General features: G+C 35.5%; 3 protein-coding genes and 1 long non-coding RNA gene across 6 annotated transcripts in view; 2 read left to right on the top strand and 2 right to left on the bottom strand.

The window, feature by feature from the left end:
• Positions 1–3,605: 3,605 nt before the first annotated feature.
• On the bottom strand, positions 3,606–4,091 carry LOC5570779. The gene has a single exon (XM_001659320.2). It carries the CDS (start codon positions 3,956–3,958, stop codon positions 3,731–3,733), a length of 228 nt encoding a protein of 75 aa, XP_001659370.1. The 5' UTR covers positions 3,959–4,091; the 3' UTR covers positions 3,606–3,730.
• Positions 4,092–5,236: 1,145 nt separating this feature from the next.
• On the top strand, positions 5,237–14,167 carry LOC110679148. 2 transcript variants are annotated; one of them, XM_021853212.1, is made up of 5 exons: positions 5,237–5,470; positions 8,206–8,286; positions 8,340–9,232; positions 9,920–10,190; positions 13,551–14,167. In XM_021853212.1, coding segments are annotated over exons 3-5 (1,023 nt in total). In that variant the 5' UTR covers positions 5,237–5,470; positions 8,206–8,286; positions 8,340–8,481; the 3' UTR covers positions 13,552–14,167. The 2 variants fall into 2 exon arrangements, with proteins under 2 accessions (XP_021708904.1, XP_021708905.1); XM_021853213.1 differs by lacking the exons at positions 5,237–5,470; positions 8,206–8,286 and having other exon boundaries at positions 8,297–9,232.
• Positions 14,168–15,283: 1,116 nt separating this feature from the next.
• Positions 15,284–16,196, bottom strand: LOC110678821. The gene is made up of 2 exons (XR_002501966.1): positions 15,978–16,196; positions 15,284–15,902 (listed from the first exon to the last, which is right to left on the bottom strand). It is a non-coding gene; the product is annotated as an uncharacterized LOC110678821 (long non-coding RNA).
• Positions 16,197–17,636: 1,440 nt separating this feature from the next.
• LOC5570773 (tyrosine-protein phosphatase corkscrew) overlaps positions 17,637–18,628 on the top strand; it is a 438,185-nt gene continuing 437,193 nt past the window's right edge. Inside the window, exon 1 of one of the 2 annotated variants that reach the window (XM_021849370.1) lies at positions 17,637–18,164. The gene's annotated coding sequence lies outside the window, so the exon portion shown is untranslated. Of the gene's footprint in view, positions 18,165–18,557; positions 18,578–18,628 lie in introns of those variants that run through there. The other variant, XM_021849372.1, reaches the window with a different exon arrangement.

The raw sequence follows: 18,628 nt of genomic DNA on the forward strand, positions 1-18,628 counted from the left end.
GATTTGTGATGTTTAGCGAATTCTGTGAGTAATTCTGCCAAGAATTTCGTTTTAGATACCTTCATGAACACGATCTGGAATTTTTCTAAGGATCAGGAATCCGTCCAATAATCGTTTTATGATTCAACGAATCTACAAGTTTTCCAAAAAATTGATTTAGATCATCTTCAAGAATTCTAACCTCGTTCAGAAATTCCTCCAAGTTTTTTGATAAAGTATTTAAAGATCAAGGGATGTCTCCAGGAAAAAATCAAAGAAATTTGTCAGATTTATAGTAGAAAATTTTGAGAAATTCACAAGGAATGTCGAAATTTTGGATTCTTGATGAAGCGCTTTCTAAGATTCTCCTCATAAATTGCTAATATAACTGAAAAAAAAAACAATTCAACCTCTGAATAAAGTTTTACAGTCTTGTTTTTGAAGAAATGGTGATGAAGTTGGGAAAAATTCATTGAGATTTGAAAATTTCATTTGAAAATTTTTTCAAGAAATGGAATCACAAGAATCATATTTTGATGAAATGATGGAGAAATGCCGAGAGAATTTCAGGAGAAATTTTATAAGAAATCCCAAATTAAATTTATCAAGAAATTCTTGGAAAAGTTTATAAGTTTATAACTCCGATTTCACCGAACAATGCCTGAAGGATTTTGGAGCAATTCCTGAGTGTAATCGTGAATAAATTAAAAAAAGGGTCCTTATGAAAAATGGCGTAGAAATTATTATAGGGTTTCTTGGAAAAATGTCGAAAAAAATTTTTTTTTCAAAAACTCTGAAATAAATCTTTAGGATCTGTGCGAAATTTTCTAGAAGTTACAAAAAATCAGTGGAAAAATCATGTGATAAACGCTAGGTTTTTTTTTGTTCAGGATAATCTCTGTGAAAATTACTGCAAGTTTTTTTTTTGTTAAGCTCTGGAATAAACCTTTATGAAAGCGGTGGAAAGCTTTAGCAACTCTGGGCCAAATTCTTAAGAAATTCTTCTAAGCATCCATTGAAAAATTGTTGGTAGCATTCCTGGAAGTATTCCAGAAGAAATCACTGGAAAAATTACTAGAATTCCTGAAGCATTCCTCGGGATCTGAGAAAAATATCATTAAGAACTTGTGAAATAATCGTATAATAGTCTTTGTAGGTTTCTCTTGAGTCTCTAGAATTTTGCATCAGGATTTACTGCAAGCAGATTAAGTGTGAGTTTAGTGGCCATTTTGATTAAAATAGAGACTTTAGAGACCTTAACCAAAAATAGAAACTTGCATTAAAATAGTGAGACTTAAATAGACAAGACTATAAAAAAATCTGCTAACCTTCAAAATATAGTATTTTTGTCTTTTTTTCTCTTTACCTACAAAGTTTATTATTTTTGTATAAAAAAAGAAAAAAAAAATTTTTGAAAAAATTGGAATGTTTTCAACTAGGTTTCATATGCTCATGAATGAAACCCAACTAGAACTGTACTAGCCTTTATCAACTTGGCAATCTTAAATTTTGCTTCATTGCCTAAACATTAGGGTGCGGCTTATTTTTCAAAAGTTCTCAAACCAAAAATTCGTGAGCTCTACTAATTTTAAATTACATTAAAAGAGAAACCTCAAAATTTGAGCCAAAAATATTAACATTCAAAGGTTTTTTTTTGCACTCTCACTCGAATTGCTGGAGGATCTGTGTTGAAAATTTTGAGTTAATTTTTTTATCCTCAGAGAAACGCTTTACTGAAGGTCATTTTTTATAACCTGAAAATTCACCTTCAAAACGCTTGCGCCACCTTTAAATGTTAATATTTTTGGCTCAGATTTTGAGGTTTCTCTTATAATGTGATTTGAATTCAGTGAAGCACACGAATTTTTGGTTTTGAGAGCTTTTGAAGAATAAGCCGCGCCCTACTAAACATGTTTATGTTTAATAAATAAAAATCGTTAAAAGGACTAAACATGTCAACTAGCGTTTTGATAGCGGCGCAGCCAAAAATTTTTTGATTGAAAAGATTTTGTTTCACAAAAACGACATATTCTACCATGCACTATTGCTTTAAAATAATTTCCCTGAGTGTAGCCAAAATTCCCTGAGAAATCCAGGTTTTTTCCAGGTTGAATAAAATTCCCTGATATTTCCAGGTTTTCCAGGTTTTTCCAGGTAGTAGACACCCTGAGTATTGTTTCGAAAATACAAAAGTGAACTATTAAATCAAGTCAAGCTTTCTCAAAACGTTTAACGAGTCTTAAATCAAAGACATTTTTTCTGGTGGAAAAAATCTTGTGTGACAGCCACCATTGTTCCAAAATGTCGAACGACTTTTTGTGTTATTCACGTTATTATAAAATATTGTATTTTATCTATTCTCTCAGAGTCAAGGTCCAATTCAGTAAGAGCTCTCTGAAAAATTTAACTGTGATTAAAATGTGTGATAAGTGGCTGACGATTTTGAGAACTAGAAAAAAAAACAAAATAGGGCAATACTCAATACAACAAAATTAAGACAGTGACACAAGTTAAAAGTGCGTTTTTAATTTTCAGTATAGACTAAAGTATACTCTCTAGTACTCTTTTACGGGGTTGGAGAAATGTACTCTTTCCGTTGAGAGCAAAAATGGTAACCCTACACTTATTGTCTTCAAAATACCCACCAAATGAAAGTTCAATAAAAGCCTCCAAACGGATATCTTAATAACTAGAAAGGAAACTAGGTTTGATGCATTTTTTTTACTTCGCTTTACTTCTAACTTAAGATCAAATTTAAATATATTGGCTCTTTATATTGCTTTTAACTCTGCTAAGATTATTTATTTTTGGTTCTGACTTGAAAAAAAAAAACGAGTTGGTTAAGCAGCTAGACTCTACGCAAACTTCTTTAATGCTGCAATATCCGTTGTAATTGTTTTCAAAAAAAAAAAAAAAAACATTGAGTCGATCTAAAAACCAAGAATTTTTTTTAATAAGATCACATAACATCACCTAGTCATAGAACGGCATGTTGTCATGGCATTATTTAAGTGAATGTTACTGATCGTTCTTTGCTCCTATCCGCAACCCGTTTACGCATCCTAATGGGTCTCGAAAAACCTCGTAGAAGATTACAAACCGCCAATGGCATTTTCCATATACTAACCCACATTGTACATTCAAGGGTCTGATTGTACTCATAACCCACCCTCAGTTGATAATCTGCTAGCCAGCTTAAAGTTATGTTTCCCCGGAGATTAGAAGACTTCGACGAATGATCGTTGTATTGAAGTATCATGCAATGGTTTAAATAGAATCAATAGATCAGATTATCCAAAAAAAAATCTGATTATTGTAATTATAAAAACTTTGCCATTGTTTTGAAGTTCATGCAACCTCTAATCCACACTAAAATATACAGCAATCATCTAAAATCATCGCTCGCTAGAAAATACAATTCCAAACCCAGGGCCTTTTCCAAAACATTGTTGTTTAGCGAATTGAAGTAATTTTAGATTTATGTGTTAAACAATTCCAACAGTTATGCAAAGTACAATCTTGTTGCTTAATTAGTTGAAAATATTGATGATTAATGAGAAAGCTTATGCTAGTAGCACATTGCATTACAGGAAATTCACAATTTCATATAGATTTCACCAAAAAAATGAGTTCAACAGTTACATAATTTTATTCACACCTAAGCCCTTATGCATCCTAATGCGAACATTCATCCGGTCATACAAACCATTCACGCGTACAATTTCACTTATTCATAATGGCCATTCCCAGCCTACGTCTTCAGCGTGGGTGCACTGTCCGCGGACACAAGAGGGCCTGGTCCGGCTCCGGCTTCCAGCATTCGTTGTTCTTCGGCCAGTCGTGCCGGTTTGATGACGGTGAAATAGCGATAGAAACGCTGCCCCAGCATGTAACTTCCATAAAGAGTCAGCCCGATGCAGGTGTAAACGACGCCACGGTGCAGCTTGTCCATCAGCAGGTTTTTCGCTTGCTTTTTCATTTTGGCAGGATGCGAATGGGCACTTTTACTAGGGTAAATTGGTGAAAACTTGCACGCGCGGAGCGAAAGGATTTGCAATGTTTTTGAATGTTTTTTTGTGTTGCAAATCAAAACAGCTGGACTGATTAAATTTTATGCTGCTGTCATTTGACAGTAGCAGGGCTGTGTTAAATGGTGGGACTAAAATGTGGAGAGTTTGCACTTGAAGAATTCCGGCGTCACAATGTAAAAGGGCCAATGCCCAGATCATCTCTTATTAGAAAATTTAATTTTAACGTGAAAAGATTTGGAATTTAAAAAAATTCGCGTGTTTAAGGTAAAGGTGAATCGAAGGCAAACCTCGAATTTTCAAGAGCACAAATCTGGAGAACCGAACACCCGTTTGAGCTGAAAACTTAATCGATTGGTCCCCACCAGCTAGTGACCAATCAATTAAGTTTTCAGATTAAACGGATGTTTGGTTCTCCAGATTTGTGCTCTTGAAAAATTGAGGTTTGGCTTCGATTCATCTTCACCTTCAATAATATAATATAAATGAAAATTGTATGTATGGCTAAATAGGAAACCACTATAGCCATAACACTCCTAACCCTGTTTGAACATTTCATTCACTATTTTTAGATCTCAATTACGAAGACGTCGAAGTATTAGAAGGTAATTTATATGCTGCAATTCACTTTAATAGATATTTTCCGACGATAGGTTTTCGAATTATAAAGAATACAATTTTTGTGTTATTTATAAAACATCACAGTTGAACTTCTCACCGATGTAAGCAAAAATGAACCGGCATTGAATGGTTCAGATCCATACTCATATAGAAGATCTCTCGAAATGTATAATGACAGCGTCTGCACTGAAGAATATGTGTTTGCCAAGGATGCACAATTTGAAACAGTGGAATTCCTTGAAGGGTACCAGGAACACGTCGAAAGTAACTAACACATAACAAATCAGATGTAATTCATGCTGCACAGTGCCCATTCGATTTTGCCAACACTAAATTATTCAATTTTAGCAACATCGTTCTTTTTTGGTTTTGGTAACATTTGTGGTTGGTATTGTTCAAAAATAGGATGGTTTTCCAAAATTTGTTAGGATTTGGCAAGAATAAATAACAGTTCCTATAATTTGATTAAAAATGTAGTTGGATAACTTTCTAAATAAATTCACGATATGGACATTTGTTTGATCTGTTGCCAAAATCGAACCGACACTGTACATTGCCTTATTCCAGGGAAGTCCAGAATTTAAAAAAAAAACAATTTTTTCCTTTATTGGTTCATTTTGCTTGCATATATTTTTGCTTCACAGAGAATAGTACAGACAAACCTTTCGCCGATATAATTCAAATGAATCCGTCTTCGAGTGATGCTGATCCGTACTACGTGGAAAATGATAGCTTTGTCGAACTTCATTATGATAGCGTTTGCACTGAAGGTGTTGTGATTTCCGAGGAAGCAACAGTTGGATTTGTGGAATTCGTTGAAACGAGTCAAGAGGACACCCAAGGTAAATTAATTGCCAAATGTAAATCATATACCGTGAAGGCCCCATATTCTGTACATTCAAAGCTTTTCAAATTTCAATCTGCTGTAACTAATCTAAAACACACAATAAAACTCATAATTTTTTTAGAGCAAATACTTATCGATCTTATGTGTTTACAAGGGAAAGTATAAAGTAATGATTGTTATTAAAAAATCTTAAATTTCTTCAAGGGCGCCGTGTTCCTCTTTCTGGGCTCTCATTCTTTCAATTTTCTTATCCTGTGTATTAATGTTCATAATTTTGCACAAACGATAAGTTTTCTATAATAGGTAAAATAATTTACTAAAAGCATCGTTGGCACATTGATTCCTTCTTCTTCTTCTTCTCCTTCTTCTTCTTCTTGGCAATACGTCCTCACTGAGACAGACACCTTTAGCATGGCTTTGCTTTGTAGCCGCGGACTCTAAACACTCGGCTAAGGAAGGCCCCACTTTAATTCCTACTTATTTTTAATTTTCTTGCTTTTTACGTGTTTACGTCTCTAGTGAAAAGTGGCCCACCTTTAAGGCCGCACGGGACGTCATCATAATCACCCTATCCATTTCAAGAAGCAAATCCCAAGAACCACTCCATATATCGATGCGAAAATGTATCACTATGATGCTTTATATGTAGTACACAACCCGATAAATTTTCAGCTTCATCGGTTCACTAAAACTCGAGATTTGCTTCCACAAAGATTTGATGATTATTGTTAGAGTGAGACGAAAGATAGGGAAAATAACACGGTCTCCCGTGTCCCCTTAACATAGAAACTTACTGAGCAAAGTTAATTTTATCTATAATACAGTCTAAGATAGTTACTAGCATAGCATATCATAGACTGACAGTACATGTCAATGATTGCTACTCCGTCATTGATCGAAACTGGTAAGAATTGTACTTCGATCCAAATGAATAATGGATGGGTGTTTCGTTTACACTCGAAATGCAATTTTAGCAGATCTCATATTAAAAGTCAATAGCGGCGCCAGCCAAGTCCTTACAGAAGATTAAAAAAATAAGTCGACATTCAAAATATCGAACTATTCAAAGGTTATTTTTAGTAATGACAAGAAAAGAAAGCTATAGGGTAGGTGTACCAGTTACGGCCATAGTGGTTCCCTATTTCGCCATACGTGATATCTTGAATGCCTTCACATTTCGAAAAATCTTTTGTGTTTTAGCAGTAAAGTAAAGGATAAATCTTGATGTTAAAAAGTTCAAAAAGATTAAAAATGTAAAAGTTATCCAAATTTTGCATATGGCCAAATAGGGAACTACTATGGCCCTAACTGGTACACTTTCCCTATATAATAAAACTATATTTATTAATATAAAGGTTCATGCCAACACTTGAAGTGACGAACCATCCACAGTCTGTTTATTCTTCAACATGAACGATATTGATAAAAGTTTCAAAAAAGAGTTCAAAACACTATTTATTTAATCATCTTAATTTATTGCAGTTCTATGATAATTTGTGAAATAATCCTGACAATTTTATAACAAAAACCTTATAGGGTATGAAAACGTAACGCTGTAGTACATCGACATTCATAATATCGAACTACACAAAGGTTATTTGTAGTAATGATGGAAGCCGACATTTATAATGCTGGTTATTTTAAGAAATGACAAAAAAAAAGATGGAATATGAATATTAAAATTATTTAAAACAGAATAAAGGCTTGTGCCGACACTAGTAGTGACGAACCATTCATAGTTTGCTTGAAAAATACAAATAACATAACTTTGCTTTGATATAAACGTGTAATAACAAGCTCGTTTTATGCTAACCAATCGGTAATCCATCCTCGACTGAACACAAACAACTTTTGACACTCGCACAACGTAAACCGGATACGATTGACCTTGGTTCCATCACTCTATAATACAGTCCAAGATAGTTACTGTTAATAAACTGTTTTTGTAGATAAAATAAACTGAACACTTTAAGGTGTGGGTTTATTCACAAATTTCATTACGCTAAAAATGGCCATTTTCGACACCCACCCAACCCCTCGTAACACTTTTTGTGTGAATATTTCATAAATTTTGTATGAGCCGTAACATCGCGAAGACACCCACCCACCCCCTTTAGCGTTATGAAATTTGTGAATGGGCCCTGTAACTCTCAAGTTAAATATTATAGTATTCTAAACGAATTTACCATAGGATTTCAATCGAAATCTAAAAATACACACTAGACATGGAATCCTAACAAATTTTGTTATATTTTCAGCTCATGTTATCCAGAATTGACATTGTTGAGAAACGTATCATTTTGTTAAATAAACTCACTGGATTTAATTCAGAATGATATATTCTGTCTTGAATTATATTCGGTCCAGAATCCTATAAGGACTTGAAACACTATATAGCGCAGCGTAAAGTAAATATTCTGTAATCCTTAGCTTTCAAATGGAGCGCCTTTATAAATTATGTGTGATCGCATGTGATTTCAATAAATCACGCTATTTGAGATCAAATGGTTATTTTCCCCCTATATTTCCAAATGAAACAATAATTTAAAGCTAAATAAACACTATACGTTTAATTGAGCTCAATCTCATGTTAATTTAAACTTAAATGAAATCATTTTGGTGGACTTAGAGGATGTTCAGCTACAAGTTCATGGCATTGCTTAATTTTATGTTCATACCTGTTTATACATCTAAATTATATTTTAACGATATATTTGTTTTTATTTTTAGTGGAGATTAAATTCGAAGAAGTGTCAAACGATAAAATCTATTTGCATCCTGATGAAACCGGTTTCGATCCTCTGGAGGGAAGTAGGTAGTGAAGAAAATTTCGAAAATTTTCCCCTACATCTTATTTTTTCCAGCAAACCCGTCGGAAAACTGAAGGTTTGGAGTGAGCCGGTCGAACACTTCAACGAACCTTGCTCTGCGACCGATCAACCTAACACTTTACTTGATCTACACGTCAGCATTCACGAGCGGGCAAAAATTACCAATGAACGAGGCATGCGCTACAACGACTTAGAGTTGGATGTAGCCGCTTACGATTATATGACGGCTGGTTGTAGTAACTATCAATTTAAAAGACAAAATATGTCTCTGCCTTGCATCAAAACGTTGAAAAAGCATATCTCTTCGCATACTGAAGATACTCGAGAAGGTATTTTAATGATTGCTCCACTCGTCAAATACTTGAAGGCTCACGACTACCCGATGCGTGTTGTACTAAGTGAGGATGGAACACCTGTATCGCCAAATCCTGAATACGATTGTAAAACCGACTCAATTCGTGGACTAGTCGCTCCTTTGAATGAAAACGGCATGCCAAAACAAGATCTGTTCATAGCCAGTTCGGTGGCAAAACTCATCAACGATCTCGATACATACACCGTTGGCGAATATTTGTATACGATTCTTGCAACACCATTGGTCCCGAAAGCATCACCTTTCTGCATTTTCTATATGTGTACGGACAACAAATTTACACATGAAGATGTGCTTCGTAGATGGCGTTATATTGAAACACAACTTGCTAATGCTGGAATCACTGTAGTAGCTAATGCTTCCGATGGGGATCCACGATTGCTCACTGCTATGAAATGCAGGACAGGTCATCCTCGAGAAGCGCCGTGCAAAGTGTATGGACCACATTTTGTTGCTGAATTAGGCGACGAGGCACTTTGCATCCAGGACTCAATCCACTTGATCAATAAACTAAGGCATAGTTTACTAGATCCTAAAAAGCATATGTACCTTGGTAAGTATCTTACCTCCCATAAAAGCATAACTGTCCCATAAAGAAAAAGTAGGTATTGAGAAAATAGCGCTCGAAGTTCGAAGTTTGTCTTCTCATACAAATGTTTATAATTGTCTAGTACATTTCTGCATGCCATATTAAGCCATAAACCAAGTTTACCCTCTCTTTCCCATGACTTTGATCGATTATTAAACAGAAAAAAAATCTTCACAAAAAAACTTTAATGTAAAAAAAGCTTGAACAAACAATATTGCAAATGGGCTAAACTTGTCAAAATCAGTTAAAAAGTAGTTGTTTTTGACAGTAAATTGATTGTTTATTTACTATTGAAACAGTTAGTTAGCTAATGGTTTAATCTGATGAGTATACCATAGAGGTCAACTCTCCATAATTCGTAATTGAAAGGACCATCGAGTCAATGATGTATCCATGCCATCCATGTTAGCTTGCCTTGAAAACCAACTTTCACTAAGGTTCTCTAACTCGATATCGAGATACGGAATATCGAGTAAGCGAAAGTTTACTGTAGTAACTATTGCATAGTATTCATCTGATTTGGTTGTCTCAAGTTCATCGAAAATCAATGGAGCTCTGAATCTACCATGAGAAAGAAGGGGTAAAATAAGTTGAAGGCCTAAAAGCAATGGTGAATTAACCGCTTATAAATATTGCATTATTTCATTTCAGGAAACTTTACAATCGCATCGTCGCTTTTGAAACAGATGATGGATTATGGAGACAAATCTGTGCATAAACTGAATCCATCCGATTTAAATCCGTTGGACAAAATGAAATTTGATCCATCAATAAAATTAATGTCTTCCGAGTTGATTGAACATCTGGGCGAAGTGGTCCCTGGAAGCAATGGAACGGTTGCGTATTTGAAAGTAATGCGTTTGATATATCAAGCATTTATCGAAGAAAACATCCCACCGAAAACCCGAATTACAGCGATTTGGTAAGTTCATCTATTATTAAAAAGTATTATAGGCTTTTAACAGAAACCACACGATGAGATGGTCTTTTTACCAACAGTTTCAAGAGTTTCAGTAAAGTTTGTACATCGGTAAATTTTGCTTCCTGAATATACTGACAGGTCTAGCTTATAAATGTCTTGTAAGGTACAACGGGGCAAGTTGAAAATATGGCTCTAATCTGGCATTTGCTGCTAAGAACAAATTGCTAGCTTGGTATACACATTTAGATGACTTCACTGCAGATTTGAGAAATTTTTACCCAATTAAAAATCGTCAGTTTTAGTTTTTAATGATTTTAGGTGTCTTAAAACAAGCATATTTAGCATTCGAATGATTTTTTTTTATTATCAAAAACAGCACTACTGACTATCAATTGACCAAAAGTATAATCCTCGTTTCTATTATTTATAGGACTGCTTTATTTTTCATTCGAGCTTGACGTTCTATTAGTTTGAAGAATACGAAGAACATCAAACAATGTCCAACTTCAAATGTCTATTGGTCCCTGGAACTCAACGCACATGCACTTATCCAATTTGTAATTGTTTGTCGTGAAAATCACCATCCGGAACAATTTAACGTTCCCATCCTGTCCAGTCAACCATGCGAAACATGTTTCAGGGAATTGCGTTCGATGACTACACTAAATCACACTGCCATCAATTTCACTATTAAGGACGTCGAGCAGAGGATGCAAAAGGTGCAGATGAAACTGCTAATAATGTATCGCAGGAAAAATTTGCTTCATTTCCCTACTTTGCGAAAACAAGAACAAAAAGCTTCAGAAACAATAATTTATGATCTACCAACCGACGATGAAATTTGTAGAGCTATTTTGGACGCAGAGATTGACGCCACAGAACTTCTAATTTCTGTCGGATGCATTAAGGATGAAATCGAATTTTCCAATAATATTGTTATTCGAAATACTCAAACAACACCCGAATTTCAATTTGTCAGTGCGCTGGACGAGACAGAATGGAACGATGAAAATGTTGGTAAGACCATCTTTATACATTATATATACTTCCCTCAGTAATGTCTTTTGTATATGTAAAAACCTCAAATGTTTGTATGAGCTACAACATAAACCTGTGGGCTCCTGGATCTGATCGGGTAAAAAAGAGGTAGTTTTTGGAACACGCTAAGTTATGTTTTTTTTTGTTTTGAATGTTTGGCACTAATAAGCGGTTTCTTCACCACCAGGCCTTAAACATAGTTTAAGGGGGCAGGATCATCAATTTGAAAATTTTCAAAGGCAGTTTTTTCGTTAAAATCATGAAAATGTGTTCACTATATTCTTTTCTCCAACCGAGACACAGTGAACACAATTTCGTTGAATAAATTTTAGTTTTGAACTACTCTGCCCATAACTGCATAACAGTCACATTCGACATTTTTGACAAATTGGAGTTAATACCATGGAGAGTCATCAAATGATAAATACTTTCGATCAACTTAATGAAATCTGTGAGATTGTTCTAGAAAATTCGAAAAAAATACCAAGTTGTTTTGTCACATTGATAATTATAATCGCATAACAGTCACATTGAGATTATAAATGAGCCTCGTAATGTAATAGCGATGAAATTTCTATCCGAATTATTTTCTGACTATTCACCTAGTATGCGATATGAGTTGTACAAAATATCAGCCTCAAATAAGTACATTTGAGTTCCTGGTAATTTTTCGAAATTTTAGTTTCCTCCCATACTGCCATAAAATGCACACTTTGTACTCCATTTACTCAATGCCTACTTTTGTCGAATGTTACAAAATATGCAGTTATGGGCAGTACTACAGTTGTTAACTACTATTAAATTCTCTTCTAAAAGACATTCAGGCTCATTCTAACAAACTTCATAAAATCTAAATATGGAAATATTAGACATATCCCAAGTAACCACAAGCATTATATCATTGCATTAATTTGGTCGGAAGTCAACCTTTTTTGCATTAATAATGTTATCATGCATTTATTCAATAACTGTCAAGCAATGATGCATTTGATTAACATTGTAAATGCTTTGTAGCATTATTTTAATATAGCATTATGCTAAGCGTTTAGAGTGAATATACAGTTATGCTGTCATACAAGATTACGTAACCTCATTAAACGCACTCGAATCTGTAATAAATAAGTAAGACGATCGAGCACGTTCGCACTCGCTCATTACGTTTTGTGGGATATGGAAGAATAATGAAATTACTTTCTTTCATCTCGAACCCCCATTTCATGATCTAAGGATATATGTATTCAATCAGAATTGGTGTATTTTATCTATGAGACTCGTAAAAGAGTAATCATAAGGAGCGAGAAGAAATGTCGATCAATTTCTCTCCCCTGAAATCTTTTTAATTTTCTAGGGCTTTGTTTTGTGTGTTAAGTTCTGTTATTTCCTCTACGAGAAAGAATGGTGATCAAATTCTTTCTATTGATGTTTCATTTGGTGAGGAAAGGAAATCAATCGCCGAAGAGAATTCTTTCTATTCGCAATAACTGGGCGAATAGTAATGTTAACTCACACAATGGCTTCGTTTATAAGGAACTTTTATCCTACCTTATTACATCAGCAGCTTTAGCACAGGACACCAACGCGCCAGGCATCCAGCACACCATCATCCTAGTTGTGGGTTCGAATCCTGATTCTAACAAAAAAAATCATTAAGCTGATAAAGAAAACCATTGAAAGGTAGTCAATGGATTCATTGTTTTGTTTATTTTTAACGCAAGCCCTAAACATACATTATTTAAAGCTAATATACATCATGAACCCTAAATATACAAACATAAATGCTTTAGTAGGGCTTGTGCATTAAAACTGCTTAACCAAGTATTGCATTAATTTGGTTGTTGTGGGGCCCTTTCCCACTTTAATTATGCTTTATAAAGCTCTCAAAGGTTATGTCACTTTAAAGCAAAGTCTGATAGCACACTATAGAGCAAACATAAAGTATGCATATATAGCTTCGTGGTTACTTGGGATATATAAAATAAATGGGGGCCTTCCTTAGCCGAGTGGTTAGAATCCGCGGCTACAAAGCATAGCCATACTGAAGGTGTCTGGGTTCGATTCCTGGTCGGTCCAGGATCTTTTCATAATGGAAATTTCCTTGACTTCCTTGGGCATAGAGTATCGTCGTACTTGCCACACGATATAGGAATGCGAAAATGGAAACTTTGGCAAAGAAAGCTCTCAGTTAATAACTGTGAAAGTGCTCATAAGAACACTAAGCTGAGAAGCAGGCACTGTCCCAGTGAGGACGTAATGCCAAGAAGAAGAAGATAAAATAATACATTAAATTTTAAATTGTGTGTAACATTTTACTCTCTATTTTAGAAGAACCAATCCGAGACAACAAAGATTCTAGCCGATCAGATGAAGCAAGTTTTGTTGACTGCAATGGGAATGAATCTGAGAAAATCGAAACAGCAGAAAGCATATTTCAACGAGCAGGCGGAGAATTGATACTACGGAATTGTGAGTCGGTATCCAAAAGCCATTCGTTTAAAGTGAAAGGGATTAATGGGAGAATCATCCATGTTAAAAAGTCCACAATGCTTTGGCTTTTATCGTCTGGCCGCTTTAAACGTTCAAATGATAGATTGAGGCGTTTCCACCGGATCCGAACGCTCAATGCTCTGCCGATTACCACCAACCATATTAAGGATGACGTGACCGTTGGAGATTGGGTGGCATTGAGCGGTCGCCTGATTTGCCATGTTAGCAGTTTTCAATATCAGGCAGGTGAAAATACAAGTTATAAAATGTATACATAACTTTTAAGACACTTAATCAAATCTTGCAGGGAGATCTAAAGCGTGTTCCCTACAAACTGTTCCTGTCAAATGCCCTGTTAAAGTGAAACGCAGAGGTATTTTTCTAGTTGGGAATTTTTATAACGTATCAGAACAAGGAGCCCTTAATTTGTGTAACGAGCGCCACCGCCAAAAGGATATGAAGAATTACAAAACACATATTGTGGCTCCTACTAAGAAAGCGAATCGTTCCAGTTTGGTGTTGCCAAGCAGTACATTAAAGTTTCTGAAGTCTTTAAATGTGCTATAAGCATGACACTTTCTATCATGTTTCTAATCGTATCGTTCTTGCATATCTCTAATCAACCTCAGCATGCTCATCCGAATACATAATGTAAATCTGTTACTATCAGATTTTGATTTGTCTTCCATTTATAGTTTTATGAATAAAAAAAAGTTAAAACGTCGCAGAAGGGCGAATATGCAGTAGATGTAGACCGAAGCAGACGTAGCAAAATAAAACAAAAAGTCCGAACCAGTAGCTTTTTTTCTATCCTTTTAAGGCTGATTCACAAATTTCATAGGCCTAAAATGACCATTTCAACACCCACCCAAACCCGTCGTAACCGATTTGTAAAAATATTCTACAATTTTTCTATGAACCATAACATCTTGAGGACATCAACCCATCCTCCTCAGCGTTATGAAATTTGTGAATGGAACTTTTCATTGCTTATTATACATAATAATTAGACATACAAATTAGACTATCATACAAGTGCTAAAAGAGCACGTTGCTTCAGATCATCTCGATCTACAAGAAATTAGTGCACCGAAGACACCATCAGGATTCGACGTCACACTGAGTTGCTCACACTTTGAAGAAGTGTGCACCATCGACCATTGGGGCCTTGCTTAGCCGAGTTAGGTTACTGTCCGAGGCTACAAAGCAAAGTTATGCTGAAGGTGTCTGGGTTCGATTCCCGGTCGGTCCAGGATCTTTTCGTATTGGAAATTTCATTGACTTTCATGGGCATAGAGTATCATTGTACCTGCCACATGATATACGAATGCGAAAATGGCAATTTATGCAAAGAAAGCTCTCAGTTGATAACTTTGGATGTGCTCTTAGAACACTACGCTGAGTTGCCGGCTCTTTCCTAGTGGGGACTTTAATGTCAAGAAAAAGACCATCGACCTTAGTGAGTACACGCCTGTAATCACATGTTAGTTTAATAGATTTCTTATTCATATGGAATAGTTATGCATGCGATTTTGAACATTTCTCAAGAGTTATCTGAATAAAAGCAACCATCTGAAGGTTATTCTATTCCTCATTTATTTTTCCGAAACATCATCAGGGCACTCACGCACCATCTCCTGCATATTGAAATTTGAGCTAGCACCTACTTATGCGATAACGCATTTTACTGCGTCGTTATAATATCAAACCGTACCATAACTGGTACACTTTCCCTACCTCAATTTTCGAAAATTTACATCATTACTTGTAGAATATAAGTCGAATGTCAAGAAATCGCATTGCCAAAAATATATAACATAAAGATAAAAAACCTCTATTAAAACTTTAATTATACTTATCCTGGGTTATAGATGATTTGAACTATATGAAATTTGTGCTCCCTAGTTTCCTGGTTCTTGGTGGTTTGAATGGTCTTTGGGATATCGAGATGAGTCGACTGCATTTTCGATCACTCGACAATCTCTAACTTTTGGACTTAACCCGAGAACCTTCCGCATAGTAATATTCTCACTGTCGGTCTAAATACCTCATGTATTATTTTGCATACAATAGTTGATCGATGGTGCTATATATTGATTAAATAGTTTGATTCCGCAAGGGAAACCGCTCTCATTAATACGATTGCTGCGCCCCGATGAATGCATCTTCTGTTGATGATGTTTGATTTTTCTACAAAAAGAGTCATACCAATTTTAATTAAATGATGTTTTGTGTTCATTACTTTTGTCATTACTCAACACTTACCGAATGCTCAGAAACTCCAACAACGTCTTCGGTCAAGCAAATAAGCATTAAAAACCTGATTAAAAATTAATAATTCTAATGCTGTTCGATCGATTCGATCTGTGATTCGTTATCCAGACAAAACAAAAACAATCTGTCATAACATCAGTAACTGTTGCCAGTTTTTGCAGTGCAACCAGCCAAATATGACATATTGATTAGATCGCTCATTCTCGCACAATGGGCACAATTCGGCACAATTTCAGATGAGCCGAGTTTCCCACCCCCTGAGCTGCCCCGTTTACCAACCTAGTAACATCACAATTAATCAGTCAATTATGCTTTCGCAAATAACCAATGATTTATTGTAACTGTTTAATTTAATAAAAATAATTAATTTATTAAAATTTCGTTAGTTGATTATTTTATATACGAAAAAAAAATAGAAATCAATTGAATTTTCATATTCGAAAAAGAGTAAATTTCACTCTGTTTGCCAAAATATATGTTTTGGATAATGGGTAAAATTCACTCGTTGATCTGACGTACAAGCCGTTTACTCTTTAAAGAGTACAGGCCCTTTACTCTTTTTATGAGTTAAACTAGTTTCTCTCATAAAGGGTACTTTTTTACCCATTAAAGAGTACTTTGGTCTTACAGTGTACAGTTAACAAACTCCACAGTCCCTTAATGCATATCACTGTAAGCTCAAAGTACCCTTTAAAGGGTAAAAAAGTACCCTCTTTGAGAGAAACTAGTTTAACTCTTAAAAAGAGTAAAGCATCTGTACTCATTAATGGGTAAACGGCTTGTACGTCAAATCAGCGAGTAAATTTTACCCATTATTGCTGCTAGATTTTTACGGAAAATGGGTAAAATGTACTCTATATTCTTTTGTCGTTGCATTCATTTATAAAACTTAGATAATTAGGTAAATAGTAATTAAACTACTAACAGGATATAGTTTTCATTTTAAAAACACTTTATTTTTTTTTAATAAACAGTTCATGGAATCTAGAATTTATCAGTATCTTTGCTTTAAACTACTACTTTTGATGGACATGTTGACTTCCAAGACTGCTCTTTTTTCATTCATTTATTTTTGAAGCCTGAAATAAATGTGGAACAGTATTAGTAAACGAATAGTGTTTTATGCTTCTGAATATATTAATTTACTTTTCTCTATAGGTATAGAAACGCCGGTTTACCTGGCATCATTGTAATCAAAGCCAAAAGATCACAAGATCAAACTTCCTCATCAAGTTTTTCACCTATTACTGAGTAAACATTCAGAATATGAAAGAGGGCATTATTCACCCATTATAGAAACTTGACAATTGCCTTTTATTTTGACAGCCCCATATATCTTCTAATAATGGGTATTTTTTATACATTAAAGGGTAATGCGGAGTTTACAGTATATATACGATCTAATCCTCGCATAACTCTGAGTTTAAACAACGAGCTACACACATGGTTACCAATGGCTTTTAGGGCGAGATCAGAAGTTATGCGAGTATTGTAATATTTATTTTATTCGGGTTTAACTAAGTCTTTTTCCCACCGTGCTTCGTTTGTAGAGATTTGGTTTCAAAACCCTGCCTCTTCGTCAAGTTTCCTGCTTGGAGACTTCGAGCCGTTGATTGACAGCGAAACATATCGAACTCGTTCTCCGTTTTCGTTCTTTTTTCCGCGATGTGACATTCCTCCGCACGCAAAAACGTCAAAATTTCACCCCGAAAACGCAAGTGGGAGAAAAAGACCCAACAACACAATCATCATCATCGCAGCAAGCGATAGCGAGAAGCAAGTGGAAAACGCGAAACAGAGAAAATAAAAAAAAGCCCGATTTCGAGTGTTGTCCACCATACAAAAAAGAGGAGAAAAAAATCGCCAGCGCAAACATGGCTGCTGCTTTTGGTGCCGTTCCGTCGTCGTGAAAAGATCCCCGTGCGCCGCGAAAAAAGTGTCGTTTGTTGTGTGTTTGATTGCTGTCGTCGAAAACGCGTCCCGTCGCCGAGCCGTGCGTGAGTTTCTCGAGAGATCGTGTTCTTCGTGCGTGACACGCGTGTGACAATCCGACAGAGAAAGGTTCCGTGTCAGTCCGTCCGTCCCCCAGTGCAAAATCTTCCGCCGTTTGGAACGGATTGTGGGGCACTCAGTTGGAAGTCGGATTTCGGAACAGCAAGCAGCTGAAGCATAAAAAAGGTGGTTATGTGAATGTCGTGTAGTTTTTGCTTTTTGGGGGAGTGGTGGCAGAAGATTTTCGGTATGTGGGTGAAGAAGGGGTCAGTGGCCGAGGTGTTAGAGAGGGGAGGAGGGAGGTCGAAGAAATTTGTGGAACCTAGAGTAACAGTTGGGGAGGGCTTAAGTTGTCAGGTGAATGAAGGTGCGATTGATCTGAGCTTTATGAAGATTGAGCAGCTGGATCGTTCGGGGGACGAGGACAAAATACAGTCATCCCATGGTTATGGTTCAGCTATGTATATTAAATATTAAATTTTCCTGTAAATTTTTCCTTAACCTGATCAAAAGTTTTGTAACTAACAGGCTTACGTTTAATGATTGAATAAATTACAATATATAACTGCTGACGGAACTTCCTCGAGGAGTATTTAGAGGTAAGAGAATTACTTAAGAATCTTCCTAGAGCAACTTCTGAAAGATTTTTT

The sequence above is a fragment of the Aedes aegypti genome, chromosome 3, assembly GCF_002204515.2.
Source record: "Aedes aegypti strain LVP_AGWG chromosome 3, AaegL5.0 Primary Assembly, whole genome shotgun sequence".
Classification (NCBI taxonomy): Eukaryota; Metazoa; Arthropoda; class Insecta; order Diptera; family Culicidae; genus Aedes; species Aedes aegypti.